Source organism: Herpailurus yagouaroundi, unplaced genomic scaffold (assembly GCF_014898765.1).
Source record: "Herpailurus yagouaroundi ecotype Mexico unplaced genomic scaffold, PumYag 220, whole genome shotgun sequence".
Lineage (NCBI taxonomy): Eukaryota > Metazoa > Chordata > Mammalia > Carnivora > Felidae > Herpailurus > Herpailurus yagouaroundi.
In genome coordinates this window covers 8,442,346-8,469,415 of record NW_024412451.1, presented here as the reverse complement: position 1 = coordinate 8,469,415, position 27,070 = coordinate 8,442,346, and the positions used below count along the sequence as shown (strand labels likewise).

Genomic DNA, 27,070 nt, shown 5'->3' with positions numbered 1-27,070 from the left:
GATGTAAAATTACATTTATAATTAAAACATTTTTCTCTAAATATAGGAATTTTACTGATAATCTACCTCATTTCTTATAAAGTGCATACCCATGTCATATCAGAACTTTTGATCTAGGGATACCTGAGTGGCTCAGTCTGTTGGGCATAAGACTTCAGCTCAGGTCATGATGTGAACTGTGAGTTTAAGCCCCATTTCAGGCACTGTGCTGACAGCTCAGAGCCTGGAGGATGCTTCAGATTCTCCCTCTTTCTGCCCTCTCCCGCTCATGATCACTTTCTCTCTTTCTCAAATATAAACTTATTTTTTTTTAATTTTGATCTAATAAATCATAAAGTAATCTCATATATTAACTAGTAAGAAAGTGAAAACATATATGACAAAGTCACAGGAACTTCATATTGTACAAGGCAAAATTATACAATGACTAAACTATTAAGAAATAATCTAACAATTGAGACTTTATTATAGGCTGTGAGTTTTAAATTCTAAATGTTGTATCTGCCCTATGGCATTAATTTGTGTAGGAATTCTAGGAAAATAATAGGTGCTTTAAATTATTTCACCATTGAGGAACAAAACATATAGAGCGGAAATCTCTTAGTTTAGTTAATACAAAAAAAAATGAACTACTCTTACTTTTTTTACGTTTATTTTTATTTATTTTGAGAGAGATAAACACCAAGTAGAAGAGAGGCAAAGAGAGAGAGGGAGATAGAATTCCAAGCTTGCTCTGTGCTGTCATCACAGAGGCCTGTGCGGGCCTCAAACTCACTAACTGTGAGATCATGACTTCAGCTGAAATCATATGCTTAACCAACTGATCCAACCATGCGCCCTCAAAACTGAACTTTTGAAATGAAATAAAGGGTTACGTGTTCTCATTTTAGGGAGGTGTTTTATTATCTGATGAAACTAGTGCGTCTCAATTTTGTACGATGAAGATTAATGCCTCCATAAATTTGGAAAGCATAAACCAGATAACATGTGGTATCTGCCCCAGTGTTCCTGGGATTTCTGGGCCAACCACCAATATGCCCACCACCACCCTGACACACGTCTCCCACAAGGCAAATACTCAGAAATGAATTAACATAGACTTCCTGAGAAATGCAGAGATTTCCCCAAACACTCAAAACAATGGAGAACGAGTCAGATTATGGAGGACCTCACTGTGGACGTGAAGGACCTACAGTGGAAGTGATGGAGAATCCTTAGAGAATGTAAGAGCATGATGTGTTGGAAAGCAGAAGTCCACTGTGAGACGAAGATACATAAAACTAGGTTTTTTCAAACTAATTTCCATTCAGGGAGGGCTGCTCAAACCACATTTTCATGTCTATGTTCCTCCTGGACAATGGCACCTCACCTCTGTCATCGGATTCATTCCCACCTACCTGGGTGTGTAGCTACTGTCTCCTCTCTCTTGATATCCCAGAGCTCCCTCTTTTGTTCCAAAAAGATGACCAGATCTGGCTTTGACACAAGACCTGTTTGTTAGAAAAAAGGAATAGGAGTATTGTTGGAGATTTTACTTTTCAACTGGACTCAGTGGAGAAGAGAGGACATTGTACAATTCTGGAAAATGATTTCCCAAATGCTGTTGCCCAATAGCCCCTTCAGAACACCCAGGATGGTTTCCAAGGTTTACATCTTGATCTCCACTTCCAAGTATTACCACTACCGTAACGAGTAGAAATTGGTATTGAAGATGGAAATACCATTTTATGGCACTCAATGTTTAGAATTGCCATTGATCTAAGAAATGATGAGGTTAGTCTAAGGAAGGGAAAACTAACTTGAAAGAAAACATCATGAAGGTATTTTTTTACATCTAAAAACTCCTACTTCTTTCTCTTATGTAGGGATCTGAATCCCAGTCATACAAAGGGGAAGCTTCGAAGAGACAGTCTTCAAAGGAAGGAACAAAACCTGAGTGTGGTTTGGGAAATCTGGAGGGAGTTATCCTCACCCAAGAAGAGGAGGTGTCCATAGGTCTCTAACATCACATCCCAGTATAGTTCCTGCTGACTGTGGTTCAGGCATCCCCACTCCTCCTGAGAGAATTCTACGGCCACATCCCTGAAGGTCAGCAGTCCCTGCAATAAATACCAGTTACCAAGCGGACACAGAAGGAGGTCATCAGGATCCCTAAGATGCAAGGGGGAGTTCATGGCACCAGCTGGAACCCACCTTCAGTGTTTACCTGCAGGTGCTCACTGACCTTAGTCCCTCAGTTTACTTAACCTCTTCTTTCCACCTTACCTTTTACTTCAGGCAAAACACCCCATGGGCATACTGTCCTGTGGTGGAAACAGAAAGTATCCAACAAAGGTAATGACTGCCTTGAGGAAGAGCTTCCATTGTCTCAATTTGACCTTAACCCCCAACTCACATCTATGCAGATGAACATTAGAGTAAGCATGAAGTGAGAACAGTTACCTTTATCTCATTATATATATATATTTTAAGTTTATTTCCTGAGAGAGAGAGCACAAGTATGGGTGGGGCAGAGAGAAGAAATCCCACCAGGCTCCATGCTCAGCATGGAGCTTGACTTGGGGCTTGATCTTAAGACTATGAGATCATGACTTGAGCCTAAATCAAAAGTCAGAAGCTCAAGGGACTGGGACACCCAGGAGCTCCCTTTTACCTCATTATAATGCTAAAATCTCCACCCATGGAGGAGCACAAACCTCATTTACTATGTAACACACAGTGAATGTATAGAACTGTTTTCTTAAGGCTCATGTACAACCTTATCCCCAGGCTCATTTTCTAAATATCCACCCTAACCCTAAATAAAAGGAAACCATTCCAGGTCGCCTAGGTGGCTTGGTTGGTTAAGCATCTGACTCTTGGTTTCAGCTCAGGTCATGATCTCATGGTTTGTGAGTTTGAGTCCTACATTAGGCTCTGCGTTGACAGAGCAGACAGTGCAAAGCCTGCCTGAGATTCTCTCTCTCCAACTCTCTCTGGCCCTCCCCTGCTCTCTCTCTCTCTCAATATAAATAAACTTATTTTTTTTTTAAAGGAAATGATTCTCCATTCCTCTGTGAGTCTCTGCTTTGGAAATTATTCCCTGTGATCTCCTTATTTCCTGTAAATCAATTTTCCTTTGTCTGACATCCCCACTTGGTATAGTTTTTTTGTGATTCACCAAGGACTGTATTCCTGTTTGTTCAGTTATATTAGGAGAACTGGTTCCTACTTAGATGAGTTTCTTGCTTTCTGCAGTAAGACAATTTGTAACACAGTATTATGCTCTAATATATTCTTGAATTTGAGGTATGAACCGTTATAAATATTGTGTTTATTCAAGAGAATTTGTAAAATAAAGGCATCAACACAGGCATACACATTTTGGAATCCTGTATTTCCATCATACAGTACATGTGGTGTCTATTTCTTAGTGGGAAGTATCAGTGAGTTACAAATATACTTAGTATATCCTAATCTGAATAGAACTCACAACAGTGCCTTGGAGATCTTGTTAAAATGCAGATTCTGTTCAGGAGTTCTGAGATGGGGTAGGTTTTTGCATTTCTAACAAGACATTAGTCTATGGGACAAGGGATACAAATACTTCAATAATGAAGAAGTAGAACTCAAATTCGAAAACTCTTTGAGGACTTGAAGCTGAACGGGTTTTATACCAATTACAAGTTCTTCTAGAATAGCAAGAAAGGCAACAAGGCTTTCCAAGCATTTCCTGGTTAGTAGAGAGCATCTAACAGTTTCTCATAAATTCATGGAAAATAAATAATACTAATCTAAGAGAGGAAACACATTATCCTTTTTAGTGAATATTCTGTCAAGCATCCAGTACTTGGTATGGATCAGATTTTTACCCAGGTTAACTGACCTAGAGTTGATCTAAAAGGACACACAGATCAATATACACAAAGGACCCTAAATCAATGTTCACAGCAGGTGTTAAAACCTGAGAACACTTATGGAAAGAAGAAGGTATGCACACAAAATTGATCCACGTTTATACATTCCATGCACACATACATATGTTTTAAAAGGAGTTATATAACATTAAACGTGATAGAATAGAAAATTATCAGGATGACTAAAAACCAATTTCAATGAGCAGTGACCGGGTGGCTTAGTCAGTTAAGTGTCCAACTCTTGATTTCAGCTCAGGTCATGATCTCAAGGTTCGTGAGTTCATGCCCCACCTCAGGCTCTATGCTGACAGTGTGGAGCCTGCTTGGGATTGTCTCTCTCCCCTCTTTCTCTGCCCCCCCTTGTCTCTCCCAAAATAAATTAAAAAAAAAAAAAACAACCAACCAAAAAACATTTTGATGGCATGAAACTCCTCAATCTAGTTGTAGGTGATAATGCTTAGGTCTTTTACTCACACTATGAACACGAACAGAATGATATGAATATAACAGTTTTTTTTTTTTTTCTGACTCTACTATGATGAAGGATACAAACAGAAACATGTTCACCTTCAACACAGAAGTCTGACCTAGGGACTGCATAGTTTGGATAAGCATCAAATAAAGACTGGGTCACACATTCAATTTTTCTTTTTCCATGTTTATTTATATTGTGAGAGAGAGCATGGTGTAAAAGGGGGAGGGGCAGATAGAGGAAGAGAATCAAAGCAGACTCCAGGCTGTGACTTAGCCACACAGGTGCCTCTGGATGCTGCATTTTTAAAACGGTCTCCTGAATGTTCGTATGTCTCACCAATAGTTATTATTGAACTAAATGATAGCCACCAGAGAAATCTTGCAGTAGTTTTGCAAGTATCAATTTAAAGAAATATTTGCGATTGAACACTCTGTGCAACTACCCTCCCCCATGAACATATAAGCTTCATGCAGCCAAAGTACATTTCTTTCTGCCCACGGGTCCTGTGCCTGTACTATTTTGGGAAATTCTCTGTCTTGTACCATACAGTACCTCAACAACAGTATCTTGACCATAGTGCTCAGTGATCCCGTAACATAGTATTTCATGGAAACCTTTTTTTTTTTTTAGATTTTTAATTTATTTATTCTTTACTGAAAGAGAGACAGAAGGCATAAGTAAGGAAGGGTCGAAAGAGAGAGGGAGAGAGACAGAGAATCCAAGGAGGCGTGGAGATGGAGAGGGAGAGGGAGAGGGAGAAGGGGAGAGAGAGAGAGAGAGTTAGTTAGTTGTGGGACGCGAACTCATGCACTGTGAGATTGGTGACCTGAGTTGAGTCAGATACTTAACCAACTGAGCCACCAGGCACCTCAAAAGCCATTTTTTAATTTAATGTTTATTCATTTTGATAAAGAAAGAGTGAATTCAAGGGAGGGACAGAGACAGAGAATCCCAGGAGGGCTCCCACTGTCAGCACGTAGCCTAACATGGGGCTCTACCTCACGAACACTGAGATCATGATCTGCACCAAAATCAAGAGTGGAGATTTCATTGACTGAGCCACCCAGACACCCCTTATTGAAAGCTTTTGTTTCAATCATCACTTGTGCTCTATGGTATGTCAGGATTTTAAGACACCCAAACATACTAATTATGTCATTCTTCTCTTTCTGAAAACACAAACAAGTAAATAGAAAAGTATGTCTGTGTCCTGACTATGAAGTGAAATAAAAACCTACAGGATAAAGGTCTGACTGATTTAGAACCTCTACTCCCATAAATCATTGCATCTACTACACAAGGTGAGGGCCTTCATTGCCCAGTGGAAACTGATGTGAGGTGGGCCAGGAGTAAATAAATGCTCAAGAAACTATTCTTGAGACCTTTTTGGTGAACGAAGCTGATCTTATTAAAGCACAGGGATGGGACATGTGGGAAGAATGAGCTGCAGTGTGATTGTGAGGAGACATTCATTATATACTTTAAGTTGGGGGGGTTGGAATAAAGATTCTGAAGGGATTTCATAGGTTAAAGAGGACTCACAGGATCCTGGAAGTCTGGCTATTGTCAAGGGAAGCTTGCTTTTCCCCTCTAGAAAAGCATTAACATTAAAGCAGTTGTAAATTCCTTGAGGAATATCTTCCTCTTCCAGTCTTAAGTATCTCTCAGTGGGTTGTAAGTTGTAAGACAATTTCATTTTACCTACATTTCTTTTGTCTTTGTTTTCCTCACAGAAACTGCAAGGGAGGGGTGCCTGGGTCCTAAGTCAGTTAAACATTTGACTCTTCAGCTCAGGTCAAGGACTCATGGTTTTCTGAGTTTGAGCCCTGAGTCATGCTCTGCACAGACCCTGTGGAGCCTGCTTGGGATTCATGCTTTCTCTGCAACTCCACTGCTCCTGCTCTCTCTGGGTCTCTCAAAATACATAAACTTAAAAAAAGAAATAAACTACAGAGAAAGAGAAACCAGGAGAAAGAAGGTACCAGTTTAAATGCGACGGTGTCTGGAAATCGCTCGGGAACTCTACCTAAAATCATTACAACTGATAAGAAGGAAAATATGAACGTTACTGGGGGGAAATCTGGTAGAGAGCCAAGGCCAAGGAATAGAAGGTAACATCAGCTGCAAGTACACCATCCATGTCAGTGCCTAAGGCACACCTCAGGACACACGGTCACCAGTGTGTTCTTGTGACCCCCAAACAGTAAATCAGAATATAAACAACTGTGAGGGGGCGCCTGGGTGGCGCAGTCGGTTAGGCGTCCGACTTTGGCCAGGTCACGATCTGGCGGTCCGTGAGTTCGAGCCCCGCGTCGGGCTCTGGGCTGATGGCTCAGAGCCTGGTGCCTGCTTCCGATTCTGTGTCTCCCTCTCTCTCTGCCCCTCCCCCGTTCATGCTCTGTCTCTCTCTGTCCCAAAAATAAATAAAACGTTGAAAAAACAAAATATTAAAAAAAAAAAAAACAACTTTGAGGATACAGTGCATTTATACAGCCTTCAGTCACATATAGTTTCCATGTCCTGTAATGTCTAGACTATTTTAAAGTATATTTTCCACATCCTAATGAGCAGGAATATTCCAGGTTATTCTGTGCCTCATATCCCTCTGGTGCATCTGTGCATTTTCATAAACCTTCTCTACCCAGAGCAGAGAAACCATCCAGATCAGACCTAAATGGGAACTGTTTTCCTTGAGTGCTATCCCAGAACCAGCAACAGGACACTTGGCCTCAACACCTTCCCCTCTGGCTCTGTCACAAAGGGAATATTTTCAATACTTGCAGGAATTTAATTCTAAGTGACAACTGTTGTTGCCCTACTGGAAGCCAGGTTGGAGAGAATGGAGCAAAGTGTCTGGGATATAGGGGAGAAGTGTTCTAAAGACATAACCTAGAATATCATTTCTGAGAAGGTTAAAACTTAGGTGAAAACATAAAGCAGAACCATCAGAACTAAAAAAAAAAAAAAAAAAATAATTGCCTTTTTTTTTTTTTTTTTTTAATTTCTCTTAGAGAGAGAGGATGCATATAAATGGAGGACAGGGAAACAGGGACAGAGAGGAAATCTTAAGTAGGCTCCAAACTCAGAAGGAAGCCTGATGCAAGGCTGAGATCACGACCTGAGCCCAAATCAAGTGTCTGATGCTCAAATGGCTGAAACACCCAGGTGCCCTGCAATTTCTACATGCACGGAATTCAGGAGAAAAAGATGACAGGTCCTCCGGCCTGGGACGCAAGGCTTACCTGAGAACTGGCCATTTCTTCTTTCACCTCCTCTTCAAGATTTCTTTCTCAGAAGAATTTGTGGAGAAATTCCAGCTGAAGTAGGAGAAAATGTCTGTAAAGACACCAACACAGCCTCTCCACCTGTAACCTGATCTCCTGCAGGCAGGGCTTTGAAATGCAAAAAAGGCCCAAGTTCCCAGTCCTTTGTGTCAAGAGCTATTCAGAAACTGTCATCTCCCACTTGAGCACCAATCTCTGAGTTTCCCTCCCCTGTTTTCAGGGTGTCTCCCCTCCCACAGGAGCCCACAAATTCTGCTACAGCATAGGAACAGTGTGCTACATGGACCTGACCCTCCCCAACTCTTGTACAGGAGACCCTGTCACCTCCCTTTGAGGAAAAGCCTGCACTCAACTCTCATAAATTAATGGGAAACCTTCCTGCTTACTCAGGCCTAACTTAGAATTTTGATAGGGAAAGATAGGATTCAGTAAGCAGAAAGGGAAGGATTAGGACCTGAGATCCCTGGGTGGGGAAAACACTTTTTAGAACAATGCTGGGAGTGTCTGACCGCAGCAAACCCCCTCAGGTGTAAGGTTCCTCTTAAGGATGTAACAGTTACCACCGACTTCCCCTCAGGTTCCCATCAGGAATTTGAGAAATAATTTTGTATATCTTTTGTAATATGCTGTCTTCTCTGGTAAACAGAATGCTTGAGTTGAAATCCTAGATTCTCCAGCAAGACTCATGTTTTTTGCTTTGTTTTCTTTTGTTTTTGGTAAATAGGTCTTGCTCTCTCTGGATCTGGTCAAGATTTTTGGAAAAGGAAAAAGCCCTGGCATGTGAAGAGAAAGGAGACAGTACCCACACACACAGGTAAGTGGGAATGAATGCACCAGATGACAGAGGTAAGGGCCAAAGATCAAAGGAGAAAACTTGACCTTAAACTGTGGTTTTGAAAGCTCTGCTTCAGTGGACTGATTCTGGAAACCTAGGTTTATTTCCGTGGTGTGTTTATTTCTCTGGTGAACAGAGGTGGTCACAGAGGGACTATCCTGTATCCCTCTTCTCATGTTCCTACATCCTCTAAAGAATTCCCTTCTGTGCCAATGTCTTCCATGGCATTCACAGTGAAACCCAAATGCCTCTCCATGGCCAGTGAGGGTCTGTGTGATCTGAAGGCTATTCCGTTGCTTTTGGGTGCCAGGTGAAAATCTCTACACACAGGCAGTTTCTAAGTGGAGGCCCCAATGTGATTTATTCCTCTCCCACTTTTGGGTACCCTTGTCTGTTGCAGACATGCACAAATACTGGTACATCAGGAATGTGTGGGTAGTTTGAATCTCCCATGTCAAATAGTATACAGAGCAGCTTTCCCCATAGAGGTTTCCTTATTGACCAGACCCTGTCCCCCATCCTCAGAAATCTACCTGGGAGCATGGTGCTTGGGTGGCTCAGTCAGTTAAGCGTCCAACTTTGGCTCAGGTCATGACCTCATGGTTTGTGGGTTCGAGCCTTGCTTTGGATTCTCTGCTGACAGCTCAGAGCCTGCAGCCTGCCTCAGATTCTGTCTCCCTCTCTCTCTCTGCCCCTCCCTGGCTCACTTGCTTGCTCTATCTCTCTTAAATAAACATTAAAAAAAAAAAAGTACCTGGGAGCCTCAGTGTTCACATTGGCCTCACAATGGAATACGTTGGGCCACTTCATTAATACCTAATTGATGCTAGGCCCCATCAAGAACTAAGTGCCAAAATCTTTGGGGTTGGGACACTGGAGATGGTAGTGCAAAGAACTACACAGGGTATCCCACCGGGAAGGCAAAGCTGAGAAGAACTTTTCTAAATGTTGCTTGTCAAAATTTCATGTATATACTAATCACTTCAGGTTACCATTAAAAAAGATTCTAGGGCCCCACACTCAGATATGACTCCCTAGGACTAGACGAAGGTCATTAGTTTGTACTTTTAACAGCCATTGAGGCTGGTAACCCAAGACTACATTTCCAGTAGCACTAAACTAGAGAAAGCAGAAGAGCACACCCGAGCCCCTTACACCCGACCATCTTATCTCAACATAAACACTGCTGTTGCCAGTGTGAAGATTAACAGCTTCTGGAAAGATGGCCTTTTCTGCTCATCCCCTGCAAGTTGGAAAGGGACTAGATAAGGCAGGGATGTCTGAACAAGGCTGTTTGGGGTAAATAATAGGTACTCATTCTTGAATGTCTACTGAGCATCTTTTCCATGCTCTAGGTATAGGAGGATGCAGTGTGTCCAAGATACTGTGCAGGGAATCAGACCCACATTACATGAGTCAATCTTTCCAAGTATCTTGGGAGTTGGGTACTGCACATTCATTTTTTCCAGGTGGGTTTTGGATGCTGGGTGAGCCTTCCTGGGATGAGAGATGGCTTCTCTTCTTTTTCATCATCAGTCATCTTGAAACAATGTTGGATATAATGGCACAAATATAGAGGAAAGATTGGGAAAGAGAAAAGAAGAGTGGATTAGAGGGATATTTAATAGGCCAGTAATTTTCCTTACCTATTTGGTTGATTTTATTAAAGAATTTTTTTTAATGTTTATTTATTTTTGAGAGAGTGACAGAAAGAGAGAGAGAACGAGTGGGGGAGGGGCAGTGAGAAGAGACACAGAATCTGCAGCAGGCTCCAGGTTCTGTCAGCACAGAGCCCAAAGCGGGTCTCCAACCCACCAAATGTGAAATCAAGACCTAAGCAGAAGTCAGCGGCTTAACCATGTGAGCTGAGCCTCCCAGGTGCCCCTAGGCGCCCAGTGTTTGGTTAATGCTAAATGTGGACTCTCAAAGGATGTCCCGGGAATGGAAGATGGGATGCTTTGGGTTACCTTGGAAGCACTGTTTTAACCAGATAGGTGAAAAGGATTCACCAAGTTGTAAGTGCTTGACTCTCCTCTATCTGAGTCTGAGCCTCAAGAAATCTTGAGCATCAGCTTGGGCCACCCAGTAGGTGGAGCTGCCGGAAACCCTGTCCTCTGAGCTGTTCTTTGAAAGGAGGATCAGGGACTGGCTGTGGAGGCATGGAGGGCAATATCCGGGCCCAACAGGTCCTCTTTCACAGAATCTGAAGGGAGAATTCTCTGTTGGGCTTTGCAAGCTGCATTTAGGCAGAGGGTCTCTTCCCAGTGCAAATTCAGGGGTAGCTGAGCTCTGTGCCCAGTGTTAGGCCCGAAGCATGGATCAGGAATGGGGCTGGGGGTGGTGTGTGAGAAGGGCCACTGGAGGTGGGATTGATGGGTCTGGTTGAGCCAAGATGAAAGCAAGGCTCGTGCTGGATAGACCTGGGCAGGTGAAAGAAGCCCGTGACTGTAGGTTTAGTCCCAAGAGGAGAGGTCTGTGCTACAAGTCCCCTGTGCGCATGTGCCGCACTTGGTGGCAACCTGTCTGCGCAGGCGCGGTGGGGAGCCATTACCAAGAGTGAAGTCTGGGCAAATGAGGGCACTTTTATTGAGGTCTTAAGAGCACATGCAAGACTGAGCAGCGAGGGGCAGGGAAAGAGGTCACACTGACTCTTAGACCCACAATGCAAGTGGGCAAAATGGAAGGTGATACTGTGTGGTGGTATTTCCTTGATTTTTGGAAGGCTTAGTTGACTGTAATTGCTTGTTCTTAAGTTAATTTTTGTCCTCTCCAGCGCAGTGACTGCGAATTACATCAAGGTTTCCCTACAGAGGCTTTGGGGCATTAGAACCACCGCAGGCTATGGCTTCCCGATTTCATTTAACTGTGGAAACATGGTTGGTAGGATATTATGTGGTGTTTATTTTAAATCCATTAGCAGGGGACATTTAGAAATAGTCCATTCAGTATAAGAATGCAGTCATGATGATGCAACAATCTCCAGAACCACCCAGTTAAGTCACATGTATTCACCTCAAAGATCACATTTCATGATGTGTGTGATAGGAAGAGCCAGACACATTCAACTATGTAAGCATATAAACAAGAAACTGTTGGAACAAGGACGTTTTCTTTACAATTACCGTGGTATATGATGCGTTTTGGTTTTTGTGAAATCGATTTTTACTGGTGTGAAAATACCACCCTCGTGTAGCATTAATAAAGGCAATTTGAGAATAAGTTTGATGTGACAATATTTATAGAAACATTGAACCAAGCACAAGATACTTTATTGCCTGTGTTACTCAATTTCAAGGGCAATTTCACATACACTCTGAATTTGCATAAGACGGAATATCCACCTCTACTTGAAAAATAGTTATCTCCGAAGGTCTAGCTATTTTTGACAGGAATTAATGTTACTTTTTATTTAAATATTTTATAAGCATAGACTTTATAATTTTCATATTATAATTCATGATATGCCTAAGGTAGTTGTTTTCTATCACTACCATAACCAGTCATCATGATTTTATAAGCGAATGTTAATACAATTGTGTTGTTGTTAAGTGTGAATTTCAGTGGACATGGCTTTACTTTCTGTTGAGGGTCTTGTGAGGTTAAAAATCAAGGTTTCGTGAGGCAAATATCTTCTGGGTCACCACACTCATTCCCTTATCTTTATGTATGCACAACCACTAGTCTGCTTATTTACGTTTTCTTTTTTCTACTTTTATTCAGAGAGAAGTTGTACACATTAGTCTAATATAATGTGTCACTTAAGGATTTGATACATGTATATATTGCAAAGTATTTACAATAAACCTAGTTAACATCCATCACCTCACAATTAGAAATTTCTTGGGTGTGATAAGAAACCCAAGAAAGCTACTCCGTTTAGCATCTTTCAAATAGGCAATACATTATTGTGAATTAAAGCCAGCATACACCTTATATACATACCACGTTATCTACTTTTCTGACAGGGGCCACAAATGTTTTTCAAGTCTTGGCTTTTAGGAATGTTGTGTTTTGTTTTTTTTTTTTTTGAGTTTTCACACACTTGAGATTTTTATTTTGTTTTGTACTTCTAATCGGCTTCTGGTTTTATGTCATTGTGTTTGAAAAAGATACTTCATGATTTTTTTTTTCTTTTAAGTTTGTTCCTTTGGAGATAAAGAGCACCAGAGTGAGCATACAAGCAGGGGAGGGACAGAAAGAGGGAGAGAGAGAATCCTAAGCAGGCTCCACCCTGTGATTGTGGAGTCTGATGGGGGCTTAAACCCAAGAACTCTGATTGTGACCTGACCAAAGTCAAGAGTTGGACACGTTTGAGCCACCCAGGCACCCTGCTTCATAGGATTTCAATCTTAAATTTATTATGATTTTGTGACCCAACATGTAACATATATTAGACAATGTTCCATATGTACATGAGAAGAATGTGTTTCCTGCAACTGTTGGATGGAATGTTGTAATACACCTACTTAATGGCATTGAAGTCTGATATTATTGATTTTCTGTCTGGATACTCTACTCATTATGGGAAGGTGCACAATTGAAGTCTCCTGCTAATATATCTTGTCTTTTTCTCTATTCTTGTCTGTTAGTAGTTGCTTTATATTTAGGTGCTTGTGTGTGGGGTAGACAAATATCTACCGAAGTTCTATCTTTGTGTTGAATTGATTCTTTTATTTTCTATTAGTTCTTTTAAAAAAAAAAAATGTTTATTTACTTTTGAGAGCAAGAGAGACAGAGATTGACCGGGGGAGGGGTTGAGAGGGAGACACAGAATCTGCAGCAGGCTTCAGGCTGTGATCTGTCAGCATAGAACCCGATGTAGGGCTCGAACTCAGACCGCGAGATCATGACCTGAGCCGAAGTCAGCAGCTTACTTCACTAAGCCACCAGGCACCCCTCTATTTGTTCTTTTTTTAGGGAAAGCTGGTTGTATTTCTTTAAAAAACTATAAAAGATTATATATATATATATATACATATATATGTATATATATAACAAACAAAACAAGATTTTAAAAATAAATAACTCTAATGTACCAAACGTTGACCACATCAACACAATAATCGGATGCACAAAAAGATTAAGTAGCTCAAGGAGTAAAAAGCAATAAACACAATTAAATGTCTTGTCAATGCAGACACTACATGGATATACAAATCTATCGCTTTAAGGTAACACGGACAAAATCTAAATACATGCATTAGCTACCTTTCTCCAACATGAAAGGATTCATGTTTTCTATTTGGTGAATACACATATAATGTATAAAACCTTTAGTAACAGGTATGGAGGTCAACAAAGTGTGAGCCAAGTAGAATGTAAGGTTTTCATCTATCATTTCAGAAAGAACCCAACATAAAATAAATCCACCAGCACAAGTATTGCAAAGGTGATCCATAAAAAGTGATGATTGGCAATTTCATACAAAGAAAAGTCCTCAGAATTGAATATTGGGAATTTTACAGAGAGGTATTCTGGTAACCTGCCTGAAAGGACCAATAGCTTATTTGGGGGCTTAAAACATGAGATAACAATGTAAAGTAAATGACATGTGAGATGAAAAAAATGCAATGTATTACAGCAAGAGGTTAGCAAATGGAATACTGTGGAAAAGATTTATTAGCCTCTACAAGTTGGTTTTCAGAAACCATTGGTCACTTGTTACAGTACAGTACCCACATTTTCATTGCAACAGTTGTTTTTCCACACTCATCAAAACCTGGAAGCAATAGGTGTTTCTCAAAGTGTCATTCAGGGTTCTTTTTTTTACCCCCAAACCTCAAATCACAGGAATAGATCTTTGAATATCAACTAGCCATTATAGGAGACTCCTAAGATACAGATGTTCATAAACATTACACAAGCTACAATTCAGATACCTGCACAAACACCACCAACATTAATGGAAAAATGTGTTGGTTTTCAAAGTGTTAAACACTATATGAGTTACACGAACACACTCTTGGTGTCCTTCCCAAACAAAAATGGGTGAACACCTTATTGCCATTCTGCCAAACACCACATAACTAAAAATGCTGCATGAGGTGACCCCTCTATTTTTTAAGGACATGCACTGTGACTTCTTACAGTCTTGGGCTTAAAGTGTGTTTTGTCTGATGGAAGCATGGCTACTCCACAATCTTTTGTTTTCCATTGGCATGGAAGATCTTTTTCCACACCTGTGCTTTCAGCCTGAGTGTGTTCCTACAGCTGAAGTGAGTCTCTTGAAGGCAGCACGTATCCTTAGTTTGTGTACTTCTTCCCTTTCAGCCAATGTATCTTTTGGTTGGAGAATTTAGTCCCTTTATATTTAAAGTAAGTATTGACACAGGTATGGATGGAGTTACTCTTGTCATTGTTTTCCACGTTTTTAGCTGTTGTACAATTACTTGCCCCTTTCTTATCCCTTTGGTCTTTTTCTTTGTGATTTGTTGATTTTCTAAAGTGGTGTACTTTGATTCCTTTCTCTTTATGTTTTGTGTATCTACTACAGGTTTTGCTTTTTGGTTACCAAGAGTCTTTAAGGAGACATCTTTTTAAAATCTATTTTGTTAACACCTTAATTTTGCATACCAGAACACTTTGAGACCTGAGGTAATTCTTAAAAGATGTCAGTGTACAATCCTATGCCATGTTAGGGAAGAGTTACTTACTCTCTTTCTGATATCTGTGAAGGTTTCTTCCTTTCAACCACATCAACTGGTATTCTCTGCTTCTAACTACATCTGTTAAGAACTTGTCTCAGTATGTGCCTGGACTGCACAAAACCAATAAACAAAACATTTTATTTGTAACATTCAGAAACGTTTTTAGTTTTAATAAATGTTCAAGAATGATGTTCTGAAAACCCATTTCATAATAACTTACATCAGTGTTAGAAACATAAACGACACCTCTATTTAAGTTTGTTCATAGATTCTACATCATATTGTCCTTCATCTTCCATGGAAGATCAGGTATGCAGGAGTCCCACCTACGAGGGAAGGGCATCTGATATCTTTGATGCAGGAAATCAGCCACATACTTTCAACACCCACTGGGAATCAATAAATTGTCTGAAGTGATTTGAGGGCACACAAATACAGTATTACTTGCTAGTCAACATCTTAAAGAGGGCCAAGGTAAAACAAAAGCACGTTGAAATTACTTATTCCTATGCAAAACACCGCCCCTTCTCTATTTTCGGGCATACCCGCCTATTCGTTATCTAAGTGTTCAACTTTGTTTTATCCCATATGGTTAAGTATTTTTATGGAGATAATGTCTGAATAGAGTGGCCAATGTACTTCTTTCTACTGTGAATTCTGTGACGTTTATTGACAGTTGATGTTCAGGTAATTAGATGACTAACTATATCTTTCAGGTTACTTTCCTCTCTGTATGGTTTTGTTTTCTGAAGTGTATATTTAAAAAGGTCTTTCCTTATTCATACATTATCCCCAAGTAGGCATTTGGGGATACTGAGTCATGATTGAATTCCAGTTAAAGGTATGGCCACTCCCTTTACATTTTACAGTTTTGCTCTTGTATCATAACTGTGATATTGAGACAGTTGTGAGATCCAGCTAGAGGCTTGCCACATTCATTACATTGGTAATGTCTCTGTGCAACAGGAACTATGGCAATGAGTAAGGCTTGAGCAGTCTGAAACGTTTTTTACCATTCTTTGTACGTTTTCTCTGCAGTATGAGGTCTGTGATATTGGATGAGGCTTGAGTACTGATTAAAGGGCTTGCTTAATTCTTTGTATTGGTAAGATCATCTCCAGTATATGTTCTCTGATGAAGAATCAGGGTTTACTTGTAAAGCATTGCTTTACTATCTTAACAATTTCCAATGGGTATCATTGGGTATCATTACTCTTCAGTATGAATTATCTGATGTGGAATAAGAGTTGAGGAATCCTTAGAAATTCTGTCATAGTCTTAACATTTAGAAGATTTGCTCTAGTATGAATTCTATGTTAATAAGTCAAGGATGAACAGGGAAGAAAGGTTTTCCCACATCCTTTACATTGGTAAGGTTTCTCTCTGGTATGGATTCTGTGATGTTCATTAAGATGTGCCTGGTGGGAGAAGGCCTTCCCACAGTCTTGACATTGGTAACCTTTCTCTCCAAGATGGATTCTGTGATGTACATTAAGATGTGCCTCGGGGGAAAAGGTCTTTCCACATTCATTACATTGGTAAAGTCAGTATTCAGTATGAATTCTGTGATGTTTGGTAAGGCTTGACTGTCGCGGATACGCCTTGCCACATTCTTTGCATTGGTAAGGTTTCACTCCAGTATGAATTCTGTGATGTTCTGTAAGGGCTGAGGGCCGGATGAAGGCCTTGCCACATTCTTTGCACTGGTAAGGTTTCTCTCCACTGTGAATTCTGTGGTGTGCCTTCAGGGCCGATTGCCAGTTAAAGGCTTTGCCACATTCTTTACATTGGTAAGGTTTCACTCCAGTATGAATTCTGTGATGTACTGTAAGGGCTGAGGGCCGGATGAAAGCCTTGCCACATTCTTTGCATTGGTAAGGTTTCTCTCCACTGTGAATTCTGTGATGTGCCTTCAGGGCCGATTGCCAGTTAAAGGCTTTGCCACAATCTTTACATTGGTAAGGTTTAACTCCAGTATGAATTCTATGATGTCTGCTAAGGTTTGAATATCGTGTATAGACCTTGCCACATTCTTTGCATTGGTGAGGGTTCACCCCAGTATGAATTCTGTGATGTTCTGTAAGGGCTGAGAGCCAGCTAAAGGCAATGCCACATTCTTTACATTGGTAAGGTTTCTCTCCACTATGAATTCTGTGATGTGCCTTAAGGGCTGATTGCCAGTTAAAGGTTTTGCCACATTCTTTACATTGGTAAGGTTTCTGTCCAGTATGAATTACTTTATGTTGTTTAAGGTATGATTTCTTGTTAAAGGTCTTGCCACATTCATTACATTGGTAAGGTTTCTCTCCAGTATGGACTCTGTGATGTACATCAAGATGTGATGGGCAGTAAAAGGCCTTGCCACATTCATTACATTGGTAAGGTTTTACTCCACTATGAATTCTGAGATGTATCTTAAGGACTGATGACCAGGTAAAGGCCTTGCCACATTCTTTACATTGGTAAGGTTTCTGTCCAGTATGAATTATTTTATGTACTTTAAAGTGTGATTTCTGGCTAAAGGCCTTGCCACATTCTTTACATTGGTAAGGTTTCTCTCCACTGTGAATTCTCTGATGTAACTTAATGGCTGAGTACCAGTAAAAGGCTTTACCACATTCTTTACATTGGTAATGTTTCTCTCCGGGGTGACTTCTGTGATGTACTGTAAGGGCTGAGAGCCAGCTAAAGGCCTTGCCACATGTTTTACATTGGTAAGGTTTCTCTCCAGTATGAACTCTGTCATGTGTCCTGAGGCCTGAGTGCCAGATAAGAGATTTAGCACATTCTTTACGTTTGTAAGGTTTGACTCCAGTATGAATTCTGCAATGTTGTTTCAAGTTTGAGAAGGACCCAAAAGCCTTGCCACATTCTTTACATTGGTAAGGTTTCACTCCAGTATGAATTCTGCGATGTTGTGTCAAGTTTGAGAAGTTCACAAAGGCCTTGCCACATTTTTTACATTGGTAAGTTTTCTCTCCCATATGGATTCTGTGATGTCTCCTAAGGACTGTGCGCCAGTTAAAGGCCTTGCCACACTCTTTGCATTGGTAAGGTTTCTCCTCAGCATGAACCGTGTGATGTTCAGAAAGTTGTGAATGATGCCGAAAGGTCTTACCATATCGTTGAAGTTTGTACGGTGTCTCTCCAGTATGAATTCTTTGATGTCCTGAAAGGGAGGAGGGCCAGATAAAGGACTTGCCACCTTCTTTTTCTTGGTAAATTTTCTCTCCAGTATGAATTCTTTGATGTCCTGTAAGGGTGGAGAACTGGTTAAAGACATGGCCACATTCCTTACATTGGTAAGGTTTCTCCCCAGTACGAGTTAATTTACGTTGAATAAGGGTTGAGACAATTTAAAGACCTTGACACATTCTTCACATTTGTAGGTTTCTGTCCAGTATGCAGTTGCTGGTGGTCAAAGGCTTTGCCACATACATTACATATATAACTTTCCTCTCCTGTAACAGTTGTCTGACCTGTACTGAATCTTGATGAATGACTAAACATGCTCCCAGGTTGATTATATCTGCAATGGTTTCTTCCCACATGAATCCTCTGATGATCACCAACATTGGGAGACTGGTTAAGAATTTTCCCACATTCAATATATTTATAATGATTCTCTCCCTTAGGGATACTCCTGTGTGTAATAAGGTTGACATTTTGATAAAAGACTTCCCCATATTTATTACATTCATCATCATTCTCTGGGAAGGAGTCCCCAGATACCTTTGGCCTTCACTCTCCCCAACCTTGTTCCAGTCTGTGATTAAGTGTACATTCTCAAGGGAACTGTGTTTATAGCTACTCATGACCCTTTTTGGAACGAAGCGTCAATGCATGACTTTAGCAGGAATGTCTTGGTACCATGTGAAAATATAGCTGACTGAGATCAAATAACAGAAAAGTAAAATCATTCCAGGGTACTACTCTCAGATGAAGGACTGACAACTTCTAATATAGAACTTTAAAATCAATCAGAATATCAGGAAGACAGCTAAGAAGAAATCATCAGGACTTGCTTCTTCCATGGACACATAAACTTGCACACAAGGAACTGACAGCATAGCTTAGTAGAGAATTCTGTAGCATCTCTTGGTGTAGTACAAATCATGTTTTTGTATCTCAGAAAATGAAGAAAAGCACCCTATGTGCTATGTGCTCAAAATTAGCAGAAGAAAGGCAATTGAAACATAAAACAGAAATGAAAACTATAGAATAAAGCAAAAATAGGAAAAATCAACAATAGAAACAGTTGGTGTTCAGAAAACCCCCTAAAATCAACAGGTGTATGTCTAATGAAGCCAGAATGATAAAGACTAACTAAAATCAAGTGACGAAGTGAAGGCAGACACAGTATAACTGATCCCATAGAAATAAAAATAAATCCAGCCCACGATAATTATATGGCAAGTAGATACCAAAGAATGGTTATGAATTTCCAAAAAGATAAAACCTACCAGGACTCCATCATGAAGAAATCTGTCTGTCTACCTACCGACTTAGCTATCTAGCTACCTACCTACCTATCAATCGAGGGTCTTTAACACACTGTAGAGATATTGGGTACCTGGGGAAAGAAAGGTGCAATTTGGCACACTGTTCAAGTTCATTTGGAGAGTAGAGCAAGAGCCCAGGCAGGAACCACAATGGAATTGATGCCCTCCCTTACACCCTTGAAAATTGTACAGATTCTCTTGTGGTCAGAAAGCAGCTCCTGCCCAAGATTTTGGGGGAAAGATCATTCTCCTCTTTTCCACATCCCCAAGAAATGATTGTTACAACAACTGTGCCTCTGATTTTGAAGAACTAGACATAGATAGATTTCCTCGTATTTGGAGTGTCAGGAGGGGAAGTTGGCACAGCTCCACAGGGTAACAGGGCTTGATTATTTACAACGGGTGGTCTGCCTTGCACATTTGGTCCTTGCAGGCCTGTCATGGCACAATCATTGGTTGCCAGGACCAGAGGCAATACTGGGGCTGAAGCCTCCATAGTCTGAGGAGGGGCTCATTTGAGATGAGGTAGACTGTGGGCAAACAGCATCTCATTTCCATGTAAGAGCTAGCCAGTAGATCCTGGTCACCGCATGGTGGTTTTCTATGGCTTGGGGCACATTTTGAATGTAACGGCATTGGGCAGGATTTTTTGAACACCTGCCAACAATTGCAATATAATGAGAACTGTGGTCTAAGGGGAGAATACTGGTTGTTGCCCTATTGGAATAAGCTATTTTCTTAGGTGACACTAATATTTACACTGACTTTCAAGTTTTTAATTGATCCTAAGGATGAGAATCTTAAAATGATAGAAAAGTCTCCCTCCTATTATTTAAAGGATTATAAAATTATTATCTGTATAATTATCTACATACCCACCTATTAATACTCTACCAAAATACAAAGCTTCCTTTCCTTAGGTACTCTCCAAGAGTGTTTCTTTTTAATGCAATTATAAATGTAGATTATTTTCCTGCATGCTTAAAGTTGGGCATTATTCTACTTCATTGGTTTTCTACCAAAGTATTTTGGGTTGTTCCCAATCTTTGGCTTTTACATAGGGGTGGTGAATACTTGAAGGTCACTGTTGTGCAAGTTTGCAAGTACTGTGTAGGTAAATTTGAGGGAAAGCTGTTAGTGAAGAGACAAAAAAGTATACATAATTTTGCTAGATATTGCCAAATTATCTTTCCACAGGTACTAAAAGAATTTCACCCCCAATAGCAAGAATACCTGTTTCTTCACAAGATCACCCATAGATGACTGGACTCTTGCTGATCTTTTAAGGCACATAGTCTGATTTCAGTATTTCTGGCTTAAGTCTGCTTCATAGGCCAGCAGTTGTGGCTCTCTCAAATTTCCCTCAGCTAGCGCACCCTTCCCACAATCACTTGGCAATGAATGTGTGCGCAAATGTAAACTGGAGAATTGGGAACCCAAATTCTGCAATGTGAATGAAACACACAAAACGGTCTTTGCCTTTAAGGAGCGCCTGGGTGACTCAGTAGGTTAGCATCAGACTCTTGATTTTGGCTCCTTTCATGATCTCATGGTTTGTGACATCCAGTCCCTTCTCGGGCTCTGTGCTGTCCATACAGGGCCTGCCTGGGATTCTCTCTTTCCAAAAACAAATAAATATTAAAAACAACAGGGTTGCCTGAGGGGCTCAGTCGTTTGAGCATTTGACTTTAGCTCAGTTCACAAACTCGTGATTGGTGAGTTCAAGCCCCACATTCAGCTCTGCAGGAGAAGGAAATACCAAGGAAAAATCAGAAATTCATAAAATAGTTGGGGCACCTGGGTAGCTCATTCTGCTAAGTGTCTAACTCCTGATTTCAGCTCAGGTCATGACCCCAGAGTTGTGGGATCAAGTCCCAGGTAGGGCTTCAGTCTCAGTGAGCAGCTTAAGATTCTGTCTCTCTCACTCTGCCCCTTGCCTCAACTTGCATGTGCTCTCTCTCTCTCACTCAAAATAAATGAATAAATAAAACTAAAAACTTAAAAATTAGAAATAAGATACCAGAACAATAATATGAAAAATAATGCCAAGGTTTTTCAAAACAAACAAAATTGGAAATTCTTCAACTCCATTAACTAAGAAAAAAGGAGAGAGAATTCAAGCACCAAATGGGAAATGAAACAGAAACCCCACAAGAGATAACCACAGAAATATATAGTGTGATAACAGATCACATCAACAATGATATACTAACAAGTTAGACAAAATAGAAAAAAATGTAAATTTAAACAACGCACGAGTTACCAAGATTGAAAAATGAATCTTGAGCTCAAGAAATAGGAAATCTTCTTAGACCCTCACAAAAAAAATAAGTTGAATTTGGAATAAAAAACCTCCCAGTATAGGAAAGCCCACAACCTCTTGTCTTCATTGGCCAATTCTGACAAACATGAACAACAAAACAAAATTTAGGACAATCTTCATGAAAATCTTAAAAGTAGAATAGAGGGAACCCATTGAAAGTAACCCTAGGAGGCCAGCATTACCCTGGCACCAAAGCAGGATAATTGCCACACAAGAACAAAACATGTAGTTTGTCCATCCTAAGTATTGCTACTCTGGCTTTCTTTGGACCTTCATCTGTGTGAGAAAGGTTTCTCTACCACCCTCACTTTCTATCTCTAAGTGTCTTCAGGTCTATATGGAGTCTCTTGCAGGCAGCATATAGATGGGCCTGGGGTTTATTTTTTTGTTGTTTTTGTTTGGTTGGTTTATTCCATTCACAGACTCTATGTGTTTTGATTGGAATATATAGTACATTTTCATTGCAGGTGTTTATTGATAGATATACATTTATTGCCATTTTATTGCTCGTTTTGTCATTGTTTCTAGAAACTTTCTGGATCCTTTTTCTGTGTCACTGTTGGTGTCTTCTTTGCACTTCAAGATTCCCCTTTGACATTTCCTGCAGGGCTAGTTCAGTGGTGAGGAATTCCTTGAGATTTTGCTTGTCTGGGAAACTCTGTCTCTCCTTCCCTTCTGAATGATAGCCTTGCTGGAGAGAGAATTCCTGGCTGCCTATTTCTCCCAGTCAGCACGTGGAAGAGATGATGCCACTCCCTTCTGGCTTGCCAAGTTTCTGTTGAAGAACCACCAGGTAACCTTATGGTTCTCCCTGATAAGTGAAAGATGTCTTCCTGCTTTGAAGAGTTTTTCTTTATCACGGTATTTTGTAAACTTAATTCTAATATATCTTGGCTTGGGCCTGTTTGTGTTGATTTTGATGGGAGTTCTCTGTGCATTTTATTCTTTATTTAAAAAGAATTTTTTTTTAAGTTTTTGTTTATTTTTGAGACCGAGAGAGACAGAAAATGAGCAGGAGAGGGGGAGAGAGAGAGGGAGACACAGAATCTGAAGCAGCACACAGCCCGATGTGGGGCTCAAACTCATGGACTGTGAGATCATGACCTAGTCAAATTCAGAGGCTTAACTGACTAAGCGACGCAGCTCTATTTTTAATTTTTTGTGTGTGAAGTAACCTTTAAGCCCAACATAGGGTTTTGACTTCCAGCCGAGCATTCAAGTGTTAGGTACTCTACTGCCTAAGCCAGCCAGGCATCCCTCCATTTACATTGTCTTTTCTGTAGGTACATATCAACATTTCATGGTGTGGCTTACCACAGAATAACAGGTACCGAAAAATGAATTATTATCTTTCAATTGAACCAATGTGAAATGTGACTATCACATGCTACCCAACTTTATCTTATCAGTTTCTACAACTGATAAAAATCCTCTTTCCACTCAAGTCAGGATGGGTGACAAAGACCATGGGCTGTAAAACAACACAGGGACATCTAACCCAAAAACCGGGTGGGCTCTGTGAAGCAGACATCCTCCCTGCTGGTGACTGGTGATCTGGTACCCAACTAATCTGTATCTTGCACACAGTCCAGAGCACAGGACTACCCTGACCGTGGGGCTGCATGGAAGTCAGGGAGGTCCCTGCTGGTAGGGAGTCAAGATACCTGGGAGGTCATCAACCTTAGGGATCAGAGAGGTGTTGGGGTTGTATACCTGGGATGCCAGTGCTTTGTGGACACACCACACCCACCTTGCTGGTTCTGACTATTAGTGTTCAGAAGCCTGCTTCATCTTCAACTTCCATTCTGTCACATGACATCTTAAAGCAGTGGCCACAATGCTTAAATCCTCGTATTTCCCCTTTCCAGCTACTGCCACATATCTGGGCCTGGGAAAGGATGGTTACCTATGGCATCCAAAGCAACTGGTCCTCAGGACTGCCAGGGAATTCATGAACATATGAGGAAAGGATCTGACTTCCCTCAATCTGAGAACCTACCACATTTCCCATGTCCCCATGTCTGTCACATTTCTTCATCACAAGTATCTTCCTAAGACTTTACAGTGAATAAAGGAGGCTTCCTACCAGATCTTTCCCTGCATTTCAAGAGTTCTCCATATGTGCTTTTAGTAGGACCTATTGTCCTGGTCAAGTATAGCATCCTCATATTCTATCTGTCCTCACAACTCTCTCTATGCCAAGTGAATGAGAAAATCCTGTGGCCCATTGATGTTTTCCTTTTCCTCCAGGGAAGTGGTGACCACATTGTATTTAAATCCCAGGTATGGCCTCCATACCCGTTAACAACCATTTCCCATTGAATTAAAAGTTCCAAATCACACCAAAGAAACTACCAGAGTCTGTGCGGCTTATGTGGGAGTAGGAGAGCGGTAAAAATGGGATATCCACAACACAGCGTAGAAGGACAGCTGTGATGCCTGCATGACTGTAATGGAGATGAGAACATTAAAAAAACTGGAGATGATTTGGAAAGAAAACAAGCAAAATGTATCCTTCTCCATCCAGAGTCAGCAACACATCTTGGACGGTGTCCTCTCCCCACGTGAAGAATTCATGGCAATGCTTCAGCCTAGATGTTTTTCAGTATTCGTTGGGCTGCAGAATTATTCCTAATACAAGATTGTTTTCTCCCTATATGTAGAACATCTAGTAACCACCAAGCAACATCGCATGCTTGGTCTCATCAAGTCAATGTTAAAACAACCCATGACACATAAACCTGCAAGTTTTCACTCTGAAGTTTTCACTCTCCAATTGGAGAACTTGGATGATATCACCTCCAAGAAGGAAAAAGAACAGTAACTAAAGAAATCTTACTTCGTGTTCCTCTCCAATTGAGAGAAGTGAAATGTATTAATAAAACTATACGGAATTTAGTATGTTCACTGTTGAACTACTCCCATAATCAAATTAATTTTGGAACACCATGTCATTTCATGCAAACCATTCTTAAAATCCCTGAGTATACCTGATAAGCAGCAGTTCCTAAACATTTGAATGAGGAAAAGAGTATATGCTACATAACTAATAGGCAGGTAGACAAGACAGGATTTGCATGGGGGAGATTTTCAAGCCATGATGCAGGAGATTTAGGAGAAATGAATGGAATATGATCTATAGAAAATTATTCCCATTTTCAATCTGTAACATTTTTGTTTACTACATCAGCATCAATTTGGAAATTACCTCATTGGATCTAATATTCCCTTTCCTTCTGAAGATATAGGTACACACACTTAAATATACACACCCCTATACTTGCACTTCTTTCTAGTTAGTTCTTTTATTCCAAATTACATCTTTAGCAGGACACCTGGGTGGCTTAATTGGCTAAGTATCCAACTTCAGCTCAGGTTATGACCTTGTGATTTATAAGTTCAAGCCTTATGTTGGTCTGTTTGCTGACAGCTCTGAACCTGGACCCTGCTTTGGATTCTATGTCTCTGTCTCTTGCCGGCTCTTCCCTGCTCATGCTCTCTCTCTCTCTCTCTCTCTCTCAAAACTAAATGAACATCAAAAAAGATTAAAAACAAAAGAACAAAAAACTAAAATGTATCTTTAGCTTAATATAACATACTGTATTCTGTGTGTACCCAAACCATAAAAATTTGTGTTCTGTATACTCCTAAAAACAACATAAGCAGAGAAAAAAAGTGTAAAATGTGAAAAACAACAATTGATAATTCTGTACATATGGCTTATAATTATAGTTGTAATAACTTTGTTCCCTTAGGAGTTAACTAGAACCTGGGGACGTTGGATTGTGAGCCATGGTTGAATAAAAGAAAACAAAGAACGTGAAAGAATAAAGTTTGCTACTCACTGATCCTAGAGGATGTACCCAATATGCCTTGAGGTCAAGGCTGAGTGAAGGCAGAGACAGTGGCAGGAACTGGGGCATATGCATTTTGTAGGGTCTACAGTTGGAGTGCTTTGCACTTCCTAAGCTAAGTCTAGAATGTACAATTCAAACCCACATGAGAAGGGCATGGTGAACTCTGCGGGGCTCTTCTCTAAGGGAAGCTGAAGGTAGACACACTGGGAGTGGGTGCTCTTTCACAAAGGTTATTGGGGAAGCCCAAGCAGGAACTACTTTGAGACTTTGAGGGCATTATCTACTCTATTGGCTGCTGGGTCTAGCTAGAGTACCTTCAATCCCCCTGTAGCCAGTGTGGTTATACAAAATGGATCCTATGGCACAGTATCAAGAAATTGAGTAGCTATGCTCTAGGGGCAGCTGGGTGGCTCAATCGGTTGAGTTTCCAACTTCAGCTCAGGTCATGATCTCACAGTTCATGGGTTTGAGCTCCGCATCGGGCTCTGTGCTGACACCTCAGGGGCTGGAGCCTGCTTCAGATTCTGTACCTCCCCCTCTCTCTCTGTCCCATCCCCCACTCATGCTCGGTCTCTCAAGAATGAAAAAATGTTAAAAAAAAATAAAAAGAAGAAATTGACTAGCTATGCTCTCAAGAATACTTCCGTGTCCTCCATATTAACAGCACCCTAATGTTCCAGCAGTCACAATAAGGAAGGTAGAATACATAAACTTGCGGAGAATAGATTACTAGTGATATCATCCCACTGCTTTCCCAAGCATGAGTGACCCTTGAACAATGCAGGGGTTCAGTGTGGCCACCCTCATGCCATTGAAATCTGTGTATTACTTTGACTCCCCAACACTATATTTTAATAGCCTACTGATGACAAGGAACTTGATCGAGATCGATTAATGTATATTTTATGTTATATGTGTTATATATGACATTCCTATAGTAAAGGAATTTCAAAAAAGGAAAATGTTAAGAAACTCAGAAGAGAAAATAAATTTCTGTACAATGAACAAACCTGACTATATATGTACCCACATAGACCAAACCCATGTTGCTCAATGGTCAAGTGCACTTTGTGTTACTGTTTACCTATAACCTTAATGAAGGTGGGGCAGGCTAAGGTTGGTGTAGGGGAACAGTTCATTCATTAACACAGTGTTAACACATTAAAATCTATTCAGTGTTTTTAATCAAAATGTATTAAGTTCTGGGGCGCCTGGGTGGCGCAGTCGGTTGGGCGTCCGACTTCAGCCAGG

The 27,070-nt window shown here is 40.6% G+C and overlaps 2 protein-coding genes across 2 annotated transcripts in view; both read right to left on the bottom strand.

Annotated features, from left to right (window-relative positions):
• Window positions 1–1,351: 1,351 nt before the first annotated feature.
• Window positions 1,352–7,669, bottom strand: LOC121018819 (putative protein ZNF720). The gene is made up of 3 exons (XM_040457850.1): window positions 7,614–7,669; window positions 1,973–2,099; window positions 1,352–1,490 (listed from the first exon to the last, which is right to left on the bottom strand). Exons 1-3 carry the CDS (start codon window positions 7,626–7,628, stop codon window positions 1,384–1,386), a joined length of 249 nt encoding a protein of 82 aa, XP_040313784.1. The 5' UTR covers window positions 7,629–7,669; the 3' UTR covers window positions 1,352–1,383.
• A 7,941-nt stretch (window positions 7,670–15,610) lies between these two features.
• LOC121018811 (zinc finger protein 420-like) overlaps window positions 15,611–27,070 on the bottom strand; it is a 44,820-nt gene continuing 33,360 nt past the window's right edge. The window contains exon 5 of the mRNA XM_040457842.1: window positions 15,611–18,390. Coding sequence (XP_040313776.1) covers window positions 16,682–18,390 — 1,709 coding nt within the window. The 3' untranslated portion in view covers window positions 15,611–16,681. The remainder of the gene's footprint in view (window positions 18,391–27,070) is intronic.

Coding starts and splice junctions, on each gene's coding strand:
- LOC121018819 (XM_040457850.1), bottom strand. Junction 1,491..1,972: donor TGGACACCTCCTCTTCTTGG/GTGAGGATAACT, acceptor TCTAACAAACAG/GTCTTGTGTCAAAGCCAGAT.